The following is a 16,909-nucleotide window of genomic DNA, read 5'->3' as shown; positions in this document are numbered from 1 at the left end:
CATCCTAATGCAAAGTATGTCTTCATCAGAATCAAAAACTTTGAGAGAACTGAGCCACAGGCTGATAATAAGGAATACACTACTGCATAATCACTGTCCTTCATTTTAGACATAATTATCTCTACATGACCTTAAAGAGAGGGAAGAGAATTTGAGACTCCAATGGTGAAGTAATCCTATTAAGTATCATTGGCTGTGATGGAAAGATATTTTTTCTGCAGCTAATTAAAGCTTTTGAAATAATCAGACAGAATCCAAATAGCCAAAACATTTTCAATAATGTATTAGCCTACCACTTTCACAAAATGATATTACATAGTACATAATTTGACATTGGTAATGTGCAGTAATATTAATTTGACCACGTCCTGTCATAAATTATTTTGCTTAATCTTTAATTTTACTATAATTGTACGCTGGTACTGTATATATGTATATTTGTATGTACTGTAGCTGTCTAACTAACTCTGCTCTGTTTCCCACTCAGGCTTGAAAGCAGCCTGCTGGAGGTGCTTCAGATGGATTTTGAGGTTGAAGAGCTGAGCAGCCCTCTGGATAGTCAGGTGATCATATGGAAACTGGAGCTACCGTCCGCATCCAAAAATGTAACCAAGACTGAAGGCGCCATGAGAATCTACACCACTCAGAGAGACTTTGTTGGCTTGGCTCCTCTCGTAATGGTGAGTTAGCTGACAGCTTCCATGTCACACCTAATCACTATTAAAAACCGGCAATGACTTTACTGACAGCAGCGCTTCCAATAAGGCTTGGTCCGCATCCTTTGAGCACTGGTGCATGAAAATATCATAAAATGCACTTTGCTGTGATCCATTCCTGTCTGGTTTGCATATGCAGACGGCTGGATATGCTTCGGATTGTTTAGCAAATGGGTTCTATTTTGAGCAGAGAGTGACCTTGTGTTGTTGACTGTCAGCTAGCTGATGTTTCTCTTCTGTGTAGTTCTGCTCTGTTCTGCCGTGCAATATGTGGTCATCTTCTCCTGCGAACAGCTGCTTCATGTGGTTCTATTTTGGTGCCGCAGGCCACTTTATCATGCTACCTCTATAATTAATCCACGATATAATCCCAGTACTAAATATGGAACATCGCACATGAGTTCACACCACGCTGAATTACACACTGTAAATACTAATATTAGGTTCAATAAGAAATAATAAGTGTACCTCACTCAGTTTTTATCAAACTGTTCTAAATAGGGTCTCGGTTTAAACAAGTTACCTGTAATTTTGGGTTGAAAAGGCTTATTTACTTGGTATGCTCGAGTTTGATTCACTTAGAAGAACCAAGTCCTTAGTTACCCCTTTTCAGTGTAACTAAGTACATTTACTCTCATGCTAAAGTAGCCTATATTTCATTACATTTCATATCATTACAGCTTAAAGGGGCAGTAAGCGATTCTAAAGCAAAACACGTTTTGTAAAAAATCTGCGAATATTTCCTCACAGTCCGCCAGCTGTCGGTTCTGTGTGCGCGTAGAAAAAAACATCTGGGTTTTTCGGCTCAGCCCTGGTTCTGTAAATCAAAGTCAAAACAAATGGCTCACTGTGTGGAGTTTGTAAAGATCACTTGTCTACACCTTGAGAGACATGCTGGTGGGTTACGCTGCAACGCTGCAGCTTTGGCCTCGAGGTTTGGCCACACAGACGCCTCGGTTCGCAGCCCGGCCAGACCAGGAAACAGGAATAAACAAGTGTTGCACACTCAGAATAAACAAGTTTTTGTTCCTAACCATCTTAAGTTTACTTTACTTCATTAGATTTAGTTATTAGATTTTACAGTGCACTGTTAAATCTAATTTATCTGTCACCTGGGGCAGTGACTTTTTAAGAATGATACATGACAAAGGCAACCGTCACATAATACACTCAGACTGCCATTTTCCATCACTTATAATCTTAATATATCAATTAATTATGTAATTTATGCAATTGAAAGTTAGGAATTATCACACTAAAAAGTTATAGGCTACTATTGGGCAGTAGTTTACTCACATTTCACAGAGCTGTCTGCTGCATTTCCATCATGATTTTGCTGGAGTGTTTGAAGCTATGAGGATATGCTACAGTATCCTGACTTCTGAATTTGACATGGTTCATCTCTTTTGTGGATTAGAAGCTGACCTCGGGCTGAGGGCCAAACATGCAGCAATTTGATGGTTGGTTGCGAGGGAACATTAGCGCTGACTGATCAGTCGTATCCTTGCTCCGTGAACTCCTGCCAGTGCTTCTGCTCAATACTTCTATGTAATGGGGAAAGCCTCACTGCCACTGCCTTCAGATCAGTGTTTATTGTTTTTTTTTAAAAGTACATTTCAATGAGAGCTGAAAACAAAATTGTTTCAACTTCATTTAAACCAGTTTTACAGTCAAAGGACACGTATCCATCTGCTTCATTTTCATACTCAGAGCAGCCAAGTGTCTCTTTCAATTTGATTTAACTGATCATTCACAGAACTTGACCGGGCTGTGCTCCATTGCTCTCATGCACACAATATCAAATAATTCCAACTCCATTTAAAACAGTGTGTTTTACAGAAGAGGACACATCCATCTGCCTCATTTATATGCTCTGATTATCTATGCATGCATATAAAATGTGCGCACGCGCCATGCACACACGCACACACACACAATGGGGACCAGGGAAGCCAAAGATCGAGCTTCCAACCCTACAATAAGTGAAAGACTCACTCTATCCGCTCGACCTGGTTTACCTGCCACAGCTGCTCTATTCAATAATACACATATAATACATATGGAACAGGCTGTACTGTGTATGCATAGATACGTGTAGAGATGAATTATGTTCATGTCTCCAGTTGTTTGTCCCCATTTGAACTGATATTACATCCCTCGGAGGGTCATGCCCGTGCAGCAAAGTCCAATATTAGTTCTCCCTTCCCTGTGGTGACCAGGTCATCACCCAGCCTCAACCCTCGCTGACTTCACAAAGGGAGGAGTGGGGGTAATTTGGGGGAGCAGGATAATTGAGTCACACTTTGCCCCATCTCTCCTACCTACCCCCTCTACTTTGCACCCCTTTGTACTCCTAAACCAAAATCTTTAGTTGTGCACTAATTCCAAACATTAAATTATTGCATGAGATTTTTTGTATGTTTTGTTATGACAGGGTCTCATTTTCCTTTTTGCCTGGCAGGACACAGAGATCCTGAACACAGCCGTGCTGACCGGGAAGAAGGTGGTGATGCCTGTGAGGATAGTGGCTGTGGAGGAAGATGGAGTAGTCACAGATGTATCAGACTACACAGACTGTAGCTCCGCTGATGAAAATGTTCTCAAGGTAAGATTTCCTCCTCTCCCTCCTTAAATAGCACAAGGTATAGTGGACAGTTGCTTTTTGAGTCTTTATTTCTAGTTTCTTAGGTTTCACATATTCCGACTACAGCTGTTACTATACAGCAGAAATGGCTTAAGTCTAATTTGTTAAAAGGACAATGACGGGGTGAGAGGTGAAATTGCTCTGGATTTCTTTTAACACCTTTTCATTCAACTTGAAATTACTTTGCTGCAGAAGTATTATATAAATAAAAATAAGAAAAATCAATCACTAGTTAATGGCTACCTGAGAACTAAAATGGGTTTGGTAGCAATGAATAGAAGAATGAGAGATATGTGTCTTTCTCCTGATGCCAAGTAGAGGGAGAGCAGGGCAGAGTGGATATAAAAGGTTGCTCCACAGGGGCATGGTGGGTTTCATGTGTGATGGTAAAGGACGAATGCTGACAAATAAGTTGCACCAAAGTCACCTCTGATCTCTGCCTCCTTCCCACATAGTAAAACAAACTATCTTTTAGGCTCTGACATCATCGTCCATCCATCTTCTAGACAATGAACATCCACTGTGTTAAATTGCTCACCAAAAATGACCTCACAGTCCGCCTCTGTGCACCCATCCTGTGACTTGTCCCTTTTATCCTGTGAACCTGAGCACGGCTTACTGCCAAAAGCCAGCTTTGTTTGCTGATGAAATTGAAAGTGAGGCCCCGGGCCCCTGAGGTCTGGGGCTGTGAATGTACTTACTCAAGGCTAAAGTGGCATTGTAAACAAAGAATAAAGACATGCAGTCGACTCCAGCACTCTAATATATTTCTGTGCTGGTCAAATATGTCCCAAAGCAGTTTTAGCAAACAACAGATGTCTTGACTAATAAATGTCATGTTTTGTTCATTTTGTGTTGCTCCATTAGGAGATCCACAGGACAGTATGTACAGTAAGTGCACATTTATTAAGTGCAGATGGGTGTCAGTTATAAAAAAAAAAAGGAGGATTATGTGGGGGTGTCAAGAGGTCAGCTGAGGACTAAATCAATCTTTTCAACCCTATGATGTAGCCAACTTTGCTGTTGTTCTAAGCTTACTGTAGCTCAGTGTATTTTCTGACCAGATAGCAGCTTCAGTCACAAATATTCCCCTTTAATCTTCTTAGTCTAACAGCTTGACTCAGATATCTTTTCTCTTCTTAGTCTGCATGAAGAGTATCAAATCTGCTAGTGATAGAGGGGGTCAGGATTTATATAGAATGAAGTGCTCATGTTACAAAACAAAAGCAAATGTCTAGTCTAATCTGTTGTGATGGAGAGTGCATGGATGAGAGAGACTTAAAATTAGGGCTGAACAATATGCAAATAATAAAAATAATAATGAAATCACAAAAAATAATACAATGATTTTTCAAAAAGAGTCACGATTTTAATGGGGGTTATGTAAACTGATGTGTGTGTGTGCGGGTGTGTGTGTGTGTGTGTGTGATGAAAAAATATCCAGTGCAACCATCATACTCAGCCTCTGCTCTGTAACTGGCAAAAAAACAAAAAGCTGGCTGAGGCAGAGCAACACAACACTATTCCAACGAATCAGCACGGGGGGAGATTTGTGCTCGTGCAAAAGAAAAATGAAAGAAGAGGGGAGATGGGGAAAGGGTGCCCTGGGAGTGAGAGATGGTAAACCTGGCACATGCTTAAAGATACCACCAGATCGTGTGGCGTTTTGAATGGGATTGATTGGGACTGCAGACAATAGCAGCAATGTTAAGGCTTAAGGAGTAAAGGAGTGCATGGAATGAATAGTGGTGTGATGTGCTGCTGGTATGAGGAAAAGAAACTGGCAGCGTTGGTAAAAACTTGGATATAAAGATGTTACGACGGTCCATTAGCCCCCTGGTGCAGCGGCCCACTCGATGGCCCCGATGGCCATTCCGATTCAGCAGAGAGACTGCCCAGAGTTGGATGTTATGAAGAAGGATGTAGGGCTTGCTCTGTTTCTGCTTGAAAAGTACTTACATAAGTTTTGCTATGTTCCACAGATGCAAAACGTCAGTGTTGTTTTGTTCTGTTTGCTAATGTTCTTTATAGCAAGTCCCAACTGGTTAGCTAGAAAGCAGGTACCGCTGTCATAATTATCTGCTAAGACAGGTTGTGTGTGTGATAGTTGTATCGTTGTCTGCAGCTGGTGAGTTTGCTGGCTTGCTTTAGATGGTTTAGTGCATAATTCAAAATGCTATGGCAGGTCATTTTACCTCCCTTCCTCTTTCTTCTATCACCGTACAATCAATGTAAAACAACTTACTCTTGCTAAGTTTAACTCTGTTGTATTTGGATGGACTATTTGCGTTGGTGTATTTTGTTAATTCATTTTTATATTCTAAGATCTGTATTGCTTCAGCTAGCTGGGCGGGCTTCTAAAGAACCACAGAAGGGAGGGGTGCATTTACTTTCTCCAGAATACCTTACTCCTCCTCTAAACCTGAAATAAGTGGAAACGCCGGAACTTGTTTATTTGCAGAAGGAAACTACAGCCACAGCTGTAGCAGTGAAGCACCCATTTCATCAGGGTTTATTTTTATTATTCCTGCCTGACTTTAATACTGTAATCAGTGAGGAAAGTCAAATCCCATTTTAAATAAATATCCGTTTTGACACCAAAAACTCTGAGGGACAGTCTTGGTTGCAGAGTGAGATTGTGACCAGGATGAGTGGGCGGATGGCACATTAAAATGGCATCCCCTTTTAACTGATGCTTCAGAATATCATTTGAGCGTGATTCATGTTAAGTTCAGTGAAGCTCTTGGAAAAAAGAACAAATGAGCAGTGTCATAGATCACGGATGACTTGTCGGCTGCCTCCACACTGAATCAAAATATAAGAATTCCAGTCGACTTCTCTGGGAATAAATTAGCCTTTTGCCGTCTTTTGTTCCATGTTTGCGTTAGAAATTTTCCATAACAACAACTGTTCCAGGGCTTTAGTGTCACACATTGTATATCTGTTGTATGGATATAAATCAAGCATGGGATTATCAGCAGAGAAAAGGTCAGGGTATCTCAGATAGCAGCAAGGATGACACACAGTGATTTGGTCATTTTAAAGCCAAGGCTCTGGTAAGGGGTGCAGGATGACGCTCAGATGCAATGATGACACAAGATCCTCTTAAAAATAGCATGTCACCGGGAGAGCACATCCTCAAATTAACTGTTGTGTTCATGCAAATAAGAGAAGGGCATCTATTTGCTATTTGTATTCCTTCTTAGGCTATCTGTCAAAGTCACCATTTTCCCCCTCCGCTACCTTGTGCATTTCCACTGGCTGGTGACTGAATTTAAATGCTGCGTTAATTATCCAATTTGTTCAAATCTGTGGCTGTTGAGAAGACCAATGAAAATCCCTTGACTCATGTTTTAAATTTTCCATGGGATCTTCAGCAGTTCCCCAAACTTGCAAAGGTGACCTTTGAAATTGCAGTGTAATGTATGTGAAGGACTGATATTCAGCACTGCACCACATGATATTTTGATTAACATAAAATTGCAATGCTGCTTCTTCCTAAAGCTTTGGACCGGTGATCATCGCAGTCGTTTATTACAGTCAACTGACATTACTATGGAAGCACATGCAGCGCAAAACTGCTGCAAGGCAATTTGTTGTTGTAAGAATGGCCTATTTGTTAAAATAGTGACTTTTATGAGATATCTGATTATTCTCTGTTATTGTTTACATGAGTCACATCTCCTTCATTGACAACAATCTCTGTCTGAGTGTGATATATTGTTTATACAAGCGTACTTAAACACAAACTTTTTTATTATCAAGGAAATTAAAATGATAAGATATTCATGTTCCTTCTATCTCTTCCCATCCAGGTGTCAGACAGGTGCGACTATGTTTTTGTGAATGGCAAAGAGACAAATGGCAAAGTGAAGATGATGGTGAACTTTACCTACAGCTACCTGAGCGCTCAGCTGGAACTGAACGTGTGGATGCCACAACTACCACTCCTGATTGAAGTGTCAGACACAGAGCTCAGCCAGATCAAAAGCTGGAGGGTTCCCATACTGACCTCTAAAAGGTGGGACACACAAACCAAAAAACAAATAATTTGTTTAACATTAGAGTTACAGTTAATCGATTAATCAATTAGTAATTGATAGCCAGTGAACAACTATTCATTTCAAGATTCTCTGATATCAGCTTTTTAAATGCAATTATTTTCTGGTTTCTTTGCTCCTCTATGACAGTTAACTAAATATCTTTGGTGTGTGGACAAAACAAACCATCATGTTGGAGTTTGGGAAACACGATCAACATCTTTCACCATTTTATGACATTTAATGGACCAAAAAACGAATCGATTAATCGAGAAAATAATCGACAGATTAATCGATAGTTGAAGCCCTATTTACCATAAACTCTCCTATAGTTTCTACATGAGATATCTAGAGCTTCCTCCAACCCACAAAAATCATATCTCTCCAAGGGTTAAGGGAATCGATTCCATTATTTAACGTACTGGAATATCCCAATGTGAGCCAATCCTACAAAGAGACAGGCCTGAGTGAATGGAGCATAGCTGGTCAAATAATTTGCCGTGTGACTGATATGTTTTTGTGCCCATGTCCCAGACCTGGCCGGAACAGTGAAGAAGATGACAGGAAGGGGAAGGGATGCATGCTGCAGTTTCAGCACGCGCTGGTGCGGGTACTAACTAACTTCGTGGCAGAGCAGGCAGACCCTCGGGACCCTAAGGCCTATTTCCTGGGCTCTGATTGGCAGGTGGACGTCACAAGGCTGGTTCGATACTTCATGAAGGTGGAGGACCCTCGTGTAGCAAAGCTGCAGGCAGGAAGAGTACTGTCGGGACGGGACCTTGGGACCACCACTATACAGGTAATGAACAGAAATACTGCTTGGATTAACCTGGGCCCCAACAGCCAGTGACCAATGTCATAACAAGAAGCAGCTATTCCAGCCATGGATAAGATGGGTAGTTCCCTCTTTAAGTAGAGAAAAGCTTAATTTAGGTTTTACAAGGACATGAGTTTTACCAAACTTATGGACAGAACTGGTTCTCACAAGGTGATAAAGTCTGAGGTACCATAATTAATATTTTGTAATAGTAATTGTATCTGATGTTCTTCTGTGACAGGTGTTTTCTCCACTGTCTGATGCAATTTTGGCAAAGACAACTATCAAAGTTGTGGATGACAAAGTGACCATCACAGAATTGGGAGTCCAGCTGGTTGCAGGCCTCTCCATGACTTTACAGCTCAGTCCAGGAAGCAACAGGGCCATCTTGGCTACCACGACCACACAAGAGGTTCTACAGAGCCCCAAACAGGTAATAATCTTCATAGATTTATATTTTCTTAAAATAAAATAAAAAATGAAACTTTAAATTCAAAGCATTTTAACAATTTATGCTCTTTCAGGAAGCGTTGGTCAGTGCCTGGGTGCAGTTCAGTGATGGCAGCCAGACACCTCTTGATATCTATGAACCAGCTTACTACAGAATGACGGTGACATCTCTAGATGAAGGGGTGGTGTCGGTGCAGGGCATGCCTCCAGCTGTGGTGGCAGAGGGAGAGGGCGAGGGAGTCCTGGTCAGACTAGAGATGTCCATCTGTGAGGCTTGCCAGAAGTCTAAACGCAAAAGCACTGTAGCTGTGGGCAACGGAAGTCTCAAGATCAAGTTCCAAGTGAATAGTGGACGGCCAAACAATGGCAATACAAGCAGCTTTGACAGTAGCACTGTCAGCAGAAAAGACAATGGCAGTGACTATGGGAATGATGGGGAAGAGGTGGACAGTGAGAGGAAGCAGAGGAAGCAATCTCCACGAGGCAGCTCAACCTTAGAGAGAGAGGAGAGCATCATGCAAAAGATCACAACCACCATTAAATCTATAGAACGAACCTTCATATCCAGTGGCAGCCTTGGAGGAGCGGGGAAGACCATCAATTCAAGAAACCCCAGCAGTCCTGCCACTGTGGTTAATGTCAGCATGATGAGCAGCCCCAGCGACAGCAGCAAAGGATATGGCTCAGATAACATGATAGTGGAGGATATGAGCAGTGTTGGCTTTACTAGCACTGTGAAAGCCCCTGGGAACCTGGTAAACTACAACAATTTGCCCACCAAGGTGGAAGAACCTCGGCAGGAGACAGCGGAGGTAGAAATTGGTGGTGAAGAAAAGTTAGCCAACAGGCCTCTCACAGACTTAGAGATTGGCATGTATGCTCTCTTGGGTGTCTTTTGCCTTGCTATCTTGGTGTTCCTGGTAAACTGTATCTCACATGTTGTCAAGTTCAGGCACAAGAAGCCTCCCTCTCATGGCCATGAGCCCACAGGGCACAGGCATGACTGGGTATGGCTCGGCACAGACGCTGAGCTTGTGATGAGCGTGCCAGGCAGCCCTGTGCAGCAGGACTCCCAGACTACAACCACCGTGATAGACATTGGGCCTGATAAGACCCACTCTCTGTCCAGGAGGCCCAGTTGCTTGACCTCTGTTACAGACTCTCCACTCGGTTGCGTGGGCTCCCTCAGGAGTAAACCTATGCACCCCGAGTCCCTCCACTCGCCCACCAGCAAAAGAAAGAGAGTCCAGTTCACCACCTTCTCCACACTGGACCGCCAGCATTCGCCACAACTCCCGCCCAGGGAGAATGGCCATGGCATCCACTGGGTTGGAAAAGAGAACAGTTGTGAGGAAGAACCCCAAGTGCCCATCACAGAGCCTGGGGACCATTTATAATACAGAACCTGATCAGACCTCACATGTACAGTAGATGTGGCTTTGATCACCTCAATGCCTTTGTTATTTTGACCTATTGTCCTCGTCTGCATTTCATTACCTATCAAGGCCTTTTACATGTACATATACTGTATATTATTGTTAATATTGAGTGGACGTGTGGGAGTTTCAAATGGCTGACCATATGGACACAATATGTACACAATGTTAAAAGCCACCAAATGTTAATGCTGCATGTGGATATTTACTTCTCTGGAATTCACAGATCCCAAATTACAAGTACAATATACCGATTACCAGTTTCATATAGAACTCAGTCTGACAAATATAGATTTCACCAAAAATGTGGATTTAAATCAAACATAATACTAGGTAAAATTTGTGTTTTCTATTATGCAATATCCAAGGCCATTTTCTTTTTAAATGTAAGTTAAATATTTTTTTTTCATTAAAATACTATGATCTTGAATGTTGCCCTTCAATTGATTAAAAAAACAAATAAGCATAATTTCCCCTTGTGGTGAAATTAAGTATTTCATGCAAAAAAAGAAGACCAGGACTATCAAACCAATGTGAGGATGATGTACAGGGCTGCCACATAAACAATAAACAACACATGAAGCCAGAACACTTTTTACAAACCTGTAAGCAATCTTCTTCTGGACTGGCACCAGCATTCACCCACATCTCAGGATGATGCCAGAGAAGATGATCATCAATGTCTGGATACTGCAGGTGGAGATGCTGCAGGTACTTTTTCATCCCTGTGACGATATTGCGATTCTCCCCCGTGACCCAGACCATGCTGTGTGGAAAAAAAACTAACAGTGGGAAACATATGATGATGTAGATTCTAGAGGAAAAGGTGAAGGACACAGCACTCTTATTAGAGGAGTGTCTCACATTATATTATTCTCTCAGCTTTGCTGGGTAAAAAAAGTAACTGCTGTTATGTTTTACATAAATAGCAATAGAACTGATATTCACTGATATCCGTGACGTTTTGTGGGTGCACATGTCATGAAACAATAATGTAAATTTAAAGGTCCAATATCGGTGTTTTAACTCCTGCCATCAATAATGCAATGAACAGGACCTCCAAAAAAATACAAATACTCAATCAAACTGAGTACCAACCCACACAACGATGAACTGTACTTCATTCAGGAAACAAGGAGATCACACTTCAGTCAGCAAAATCACCTCACACATAAATGGTTTCCTCTTGATCAGACTACAGTTCTTAATTTGGTTAAATATGCTTTCAGATAATTTGGAGGATTTTTAATTATTATTAAATGTATGCTATTTTTTAACTCAATAAGAGTTGTCTGACCAACAGGAGACCATTTATGGTTGAGGTGATTATGGCGACTTCAGTAAGTCATTAAAGTTATTGTGTTATTTAAAATAATATTTAAATTAATTAAATTATATTACGTTTAGAAAATTCCAGTAGATATGCTCAATCACATTTATCCAAAATAAGAATTGTAGTCGGACCACAAGGAGACCATTTATGTGTGAGGTGATTTCGTTGGAGGGAATTTATTAAATATTATCCCAAATTTAAAAGAAAAATTATGCTAAAACTAATTTTTCCGAAATAAGAGTTGTAGTCTGACCAAGAGAAGATAAATTGTGTGAGGTGATTTTGGTGACACTGCATAGTGGTGAGCCTATTAAATTTTCAGCATTGCACTTTGTAGACGGTCCCTTCGCACTTGTCCAACTGCCAGCAGCCCATATGTTGTAGCTCATTGTGTACCCTACTCTGATGGGAGGAGGCTTTGCATGTGTTTTAACAAAGTTTCGTTTATTGGGTATTGATGTGGAAAGTCCGAATCTGTGAATATTTTCCGAACTTTAACTGTCAAATTCTGTTTTTTAAAAAAAGATTAGAATGTGGTTACCATAGCAACCAAAACCTTGATGTCTTTGATCTAGAGTCACCTAAGTTAAAGACAAGACATCCACCTAGATCAAAGACAATTCCAAATGTGTCATCACGATTGTACCTGGCATGATTAGTGTTTGTATTGCTTAGGGAATTTACTGTTAATTACAAAACCATAGTTGAATTCGACTAACGTTCAAATTTCAGAAATGGACCCAGACAAAATGGTAGAAGATTCTGAGGTAGACATTATTTCAGTATCAAATATATCAAAGCGATATATCAGTGTGAAGTTACTGGGTAAAGGGGGTTTTGGAAAAGTGTACAAGTGCTTGAGCTTAGAAACCAAGGAGTTGGTGGCCTTGAAGGCTGTGCAGGAAAACTATGGCAAAAGAGAGTTGGACACCCTAAAAGCACTGAGGGAACTTGATCAAGACAAGAACAACTTGGTCAGGTTTTACAAGCATCATGAACAAAGAGGAATGGTTTATCTGGAATTTGAATTGCTGGACATAACTATCTATGAGTATATGGACAAGTCTGGCAGGCCACTGCTTCTGTCTGAGATTCAAGTAATCACACAACAGATGCTGGTGGCTCTGAACGCCCTCAAGAGCATAAGTCTGGTACATGCAGACATCAAGCCCAATAATATAATGTTGGTAAATCACAAGCTACAGCCGATGAAGGTGAAGTTGATTGATTTTGGTTTAACTATTCCTGTCAATACAGTCACTAGAAAAAACTTCCAGGTCCTTCATTTCAGGGCCCCTGAAGTCATGCTGGGCCTTCCTCTGAATGAGGCTACGGACATGTGGTGTCTTGGTAGCGTTTTGGCCTACATGTACCTTGGCCAAAGCTTGCATACACAAGGACAGTGCAAATATCTGACAATGAAAAAGATTGTAGAGATGCATGGTCAGCCTGCATATTACATGCTGAAAAATGGGAAGTATACTAAAGAATATTTCTTGAAAGACTCCTATGATTCTTCATGGTGGCTGATAAACACCTGCTCCTCTAGTGGACATGAACATTCAAGAGAGAAGAGAGCATATTTCGATTTGTGGAGCTACTCATTTGACTCCAGAACCTATACACGGAACCTTGTAGAAAGTTATGAGGGAAGCAGAATTCCTTCCTTTGGCAATCTCGATGAATTTGTGTTATCTCGCCAAGATACCATGGAGTATGAGGAGACACAGGTCTTTTCAAGCCTCCTCAAACAGATGCTTGAAGTAGATCCAGAAAAAAGAATCACACCCAGCGAAGCTCTGCAACATCCTTTTATGACCTTGAAGCACTTTCATAGTGACTCTAATTCCAAACCTAATATGCCATCATACTATTTGACAAAACAAGAGGAAGAATGCAATGTAAAGGGCAATAACACTTTGGTTAGTAAAGGAGCTGACACATATTCCACTTCTATAAAAAGGGATGCTTTCAACAAGGAGGAACCACTACTCACAGCTTGCCCATATGAAGCCAGAATCACTTTCACACTTCTTCATGGAACCTCTGCTGAAGGAATCAACAGGAGGAACAAAAGTTATGTTGAAGTAAAAACTCAAAGGAAGTATTTTAAGAGGATTCACCAATTCTTCTCTCGGCTGGTCAGTATTTTTTGTTGTGGCAAGGAGGATGTTACTGAAAAAAAGTGATGAGTTTTGTTTTACCAGACCACGCCAATGCTAAACCGAAGTGTTGATATGCATGCTTGAGTGTAACTGCCTGCATAGGGGACAATTTAAAGTGACTTTTGGATCAACGTTGTTCCCCGAGCTGTTCAAAAACACAAGAGCTATTGCGATGAGAGCTGAACAATGACCCCCCCCCCCCCCCCCCCACGTACATGTGTGAGTCGACGTTTTCTCCAATGAACTCTATCAAGAGCCAGGAAAGAAACACTCTCTGATGCACATCTTGGCCAGTGCTTCAGGATTGTCACAACAGAATATAGGCAAGACATGAGAAAGATTGGTGAGTAAACATCTGTTTATTTTTGTCCATCTGTCAATCTTATTGTGGTTTAATAGCCTTATTACATCAATAATAATAATAATTGAATTTGTATCACACTTTTCATACTTAGAATGCTACAGAGCTTGATCAAAAATAACAAATATAAAATGAAAACAAACAGTGGACAAAACAGTACTACTAAAACACATTCAATAATATGAATGTAGATTTAAATGGAACAAAAATAAAAGTAAATGACCTTTGCCACAAGAAAAGCAAATAATTATAGTCCAATTTTTGGTAAGCACGTATTTAAAAAGTGTCAAACTAATGATAATGTGCTGATGTGTTATTGTACTATTTAACCTCCTATTTTTAACTGAAAATATCTTCCTCTTTGTTTGTTATATGTAGTCTGCTGCTCTCACTTGGCTCTTCTTGAGGTGGCTGTCTATGTGGAAAGCTGTGTGGACTTGCAGATGGGTATATATATTATATGGCGCTTTTATAGTTTTATTGATCACTCAAAGCACTTTACAGGACAAGTCACATTCACCCATTCACACACAAATTCACCCATTTATACACATTCGTACACGGTCTGAAAAGCCGTCAGAGGCAATTTAGGGTTAGGTGTCTTGCCCAAGGGCACAACAGCATGCGGACAAGGGGAAGCTGGGATCGAACCGCCAACCTTCAGGTTAGTGGACGACCGACTCTACCTCCTGAGCCACAGCCTCCCACTCCTCATTAATGTTATTATGCCAGGCCTTTGCAGAAAAGTTGTAGTAATCTTTGCCTCAACATACCCAGTCCTTTCCTGCTGTAATGGCACTTGCTGTATTGATGTTGTCATTGTTTTTGACACGAGGTGCAGTAAATAAAATTGTTTTTGGTTTGAGTCAGCTATAAGGTGTGTGCGTTTTGGCCCTTGGCTTGGCATTCTTGACATAATTTAAAGCAACGGTTATAAAACTGTTCTCTCTTTCTTCTCTCCCCGTCTTTCTGCCCACCTCTCCTCTCTCCCCAACCGGCCGCGGCAGAGGTCACTTCCACAGCTGAGTCCGGTTCTGCCAGAGATTCCTTCCTGTTAAAAGAGAGTTCTTTCTTCTCCACGGTCGCCACGTGCTGGTTCATTGTGGGAACTGTTGGGTTTCTCTGTAATATTGTGAGGTCTCAGAGTGGCTTGAGATAATGTAAGTTGTGATTTGGCGCTATTCAAATAAAATTGAATTGAATAATTTGGGCCTCGGGGAAAAGTAATTGGGGAATCCTCATGTATACCATTCAGCCACAGCATTAAAGGCAGCTGTTGTCCCCATGGTTTACGGATACTCTGGTTTGTCCCACAAATGAAAAAGTTTTTTTCTCCATACTAACATATACATTTTTTTCTTTATAATTTTAAAGTAAAACAACATTATTTATGTCTACATTAACATCCAAACTCAAAGTTCTGGATACAGTACAATGAACTTTCTACATTACATAAAACCTAAAATAATAAATAAAAAATAATGATCAGTATTTCCTTCTGTCCATCCATAGTGCAGCTTCTTGCATTCAAAGGCTTTTTCCACAGCATCCTCCCAAGGGACAGTCAGCTCAATGAGGAAGGCGCGCAAACAGGAACTTAACCAGAATACCTGGTCTGGTCATATTGTAAGTTGGTTGCTGCAAACTCAGGTGGGAATATAAGTCTCTGGTCAAAGTCTGCACACATTTTTTTAGTCCCTCTCTCATTGCAGAGTGCTTGAGCCAAGAGCCAAGAGGCTAGCCCCCTTCTCTCCCTGCCAGACAAAGATTTTTGACATATGACGGATGGTTTTGTGAATGGCAAAGAGACAAACCGCAAACTTTACCTACAGCTGCCTGAGTGGTCAGCTGGGACTGAACGTATGGATGCCACAACTACCTTTCCTGATTTGAGTGTCAGACAGAGCAGAGCCAGATCAAAAGCTGGAGGGTGCCCATACTGACCTCTAAAATGTGGGACACACAAACCAAAAAACAAATCATTTGTTTAACTTTAGAGCTGCAACAGTTAATTGATTATTAAATCAATCTGCACCTATTTTGATAATCAATTAATCAGTTCAAGATTCTCTGATTTCAGCTTCTTAAATGTGAATATTTTCTGTTTTTTTGCTCCTCTATGACAGTAAACTAAATATCTTTGGTGTGTGGACAAAACAAAACATCATCATGGAGTTTGAGAAACACAATCAACCTCTTTCACCATTTTATGGACAAAAAAATGAATCGATTAATCAGGAAAATAATTCACAGATTAATCGATTATGAAAATAATCCTTACTTGCAGCCCTATTTAACACAAACTCTCTATTTAGTTTCTATACATGGGATTTCTAGAAGCCTCCTCCAACCTACAAAAATCATATCTCTCCAAGGGTTTAGGGATTTGATTCTATTATATAATGTACTGTAATATCTCAACGTGATCCAATCCCACAAAGAGACAGGAATGACTGATTGGAGCATAGCTGGTCAAATGTATTGCTGTATGACAGATGTGTTTTTGTGCCCTATTGTTATTTATAATTGTAAATGAATCTGATATTCTGTGACAGGTTGGTTAAGTCAACTATCAAAGTTGTGGATGAAAAAGTGACCATCACAGAGTTGGGGGTCCAGCTGGTTACAGGCCTCTCCATGGAGAGACTACAGCTCAGTCCAGAGAGCAACAGGGCCATATTGGCTAAAACGACCACACAAGGTTCTACAGAGCCCTAAATAGGTAAAAGTCTTCATAGATTTAAATTTTTCAAAGATAAACTTTTAATTCAAATCATTATAACGATGTCTGCTCTTTGCCTCCAGCGGTGGTGACAGAGGTAGTTCTGGTCTGACTAGAGATGTTAATCAGTGAGACTTGCCAGAAGTCCAGCAATTCAGGAAACCCCAGCAGTCCTACCACCGTGGTAAATGTCAGCATGATGAGCAGCCCCAGAGACAGCAGCAA

At 40.8% G+C, this 16,909-nt stretch overlaps 2 protein-coding genes and 1 long non-coding RNA gene across 6 annotated transcripts in view; 2 read left to right on the top strand and 1 right to left on the bottom strand.

Moving 5' to 3' along the window:
- The window catches only part of LOC118313426 (transmembrane protein 132D), a 25,367-nt gene extending 15,243 nt beyond the window's left edge, over positions 1–10,124 (top strand). The window contains exons 4-9 of the mRNA XM_035638839.2: positions 488–680; positions 3,178–3,321; positions 7,176–7,381; positions 7,935–8,199; positions 8,459–8,650; positions 8,742–10,124. Of these exons, the coding sequence (XP_035494732.2) occupies positions 488–680; positions 3,178–3,321; positions 7,176–7,381; positions 7,935–8,199; positions 8,459–8,650; positions 8,742–10,064 (2,323 nt within the window). The 3' untranslated portion in view covers positions 10,065–10,124. The remainder of the gene's footprint in view (positions 1–487; positions 681–3,177; positions 3,322–7,175; positions 7,382–7,934; positions 8,200–8,458; positions 8,651–8,741) is intronic.
- Positions 7,978–11,337, bottom strand: LOC124849702. The gene is made up of 3 exons (XR_007030139.1): positions 11,202–11,337; positions 10,707–10,885; positions 7,978–8,191 (listed from the first exon to the last, which is right to left on the bottom strand). It is a non-coding gene; the product is annotated as an uncharacterized LOC124849702 (long non-coding RNA).
- On the top strand, positions 10,132–16,909 carry LOC118313429 (homeodomain-interacting protein kinase 2-like). Of its 4 annotated transcripts, none has more exons than XR_007030138.1 (7): positions 10,132–10,814; positions 13,400–13,944; positions 14,341–14,409; positions 14,970–15,122; positions 15,475–15,588; positions 16,518–16,684; positions 16,768–16,909. XR_007030138.1 is itself a non-coding variant. In XM_047328952.1 (6 exons), the coding sequence occupies exon 1, from the start codon at positions 12,171–12,173 to the stop codon at positions 13,623–13,625; it is 1,455 nt and encodes a 484-aa protein (XP_047184908.1). In that variant the 5' UTR covers positions 10,132–12,170; the 3' UTR covers positions 13,626–13,944; positions 14,341–14,409; positions 14,970–15,122; positions 15,475–15,588; positions 16,518–16,684; positions 16,768–16,909. The 4 variants fall into 4 exon arrangements, 2 of the variants coding, with proteins under 2 accessions (XP_047184908.1, XP_047184909.1); XR_007030137.1 differs by having other exon boundaries at positions 10,132–12,203; XM_047328952.1 differs by having other exon boundaries at positions 10,132–13,944.

This window comes from Scophthalmus maximus, chromosome 19, assembly GCF_022379125.1.
Source record: "Scophthalmus maximus strain ysfricsl-2021 chromosome 19, ASM2237912v1, whole genome shotgun sequence".
NCBI lineage: Eukaryota > Metazoa > Chordata > Actinopteri > Pleuronectiformes > Scophthalmidae > Scophthalmus > Scophthalmus maximus.
Note: the sequence above shows the minus strand (reverse complement) of the source record. Positions and strands in the feature narration are given on the sequence as shown.

Bases quoted from the DNA above. Each gene is read 5' to 3' on its own strand.
- LOC118313429 (XM_047328952.1), top strand. From the start codon at position 12,171: ATGGACCCAGACAAAATGGTAGAAGATTCTGAGGTAGACATTATTTCA.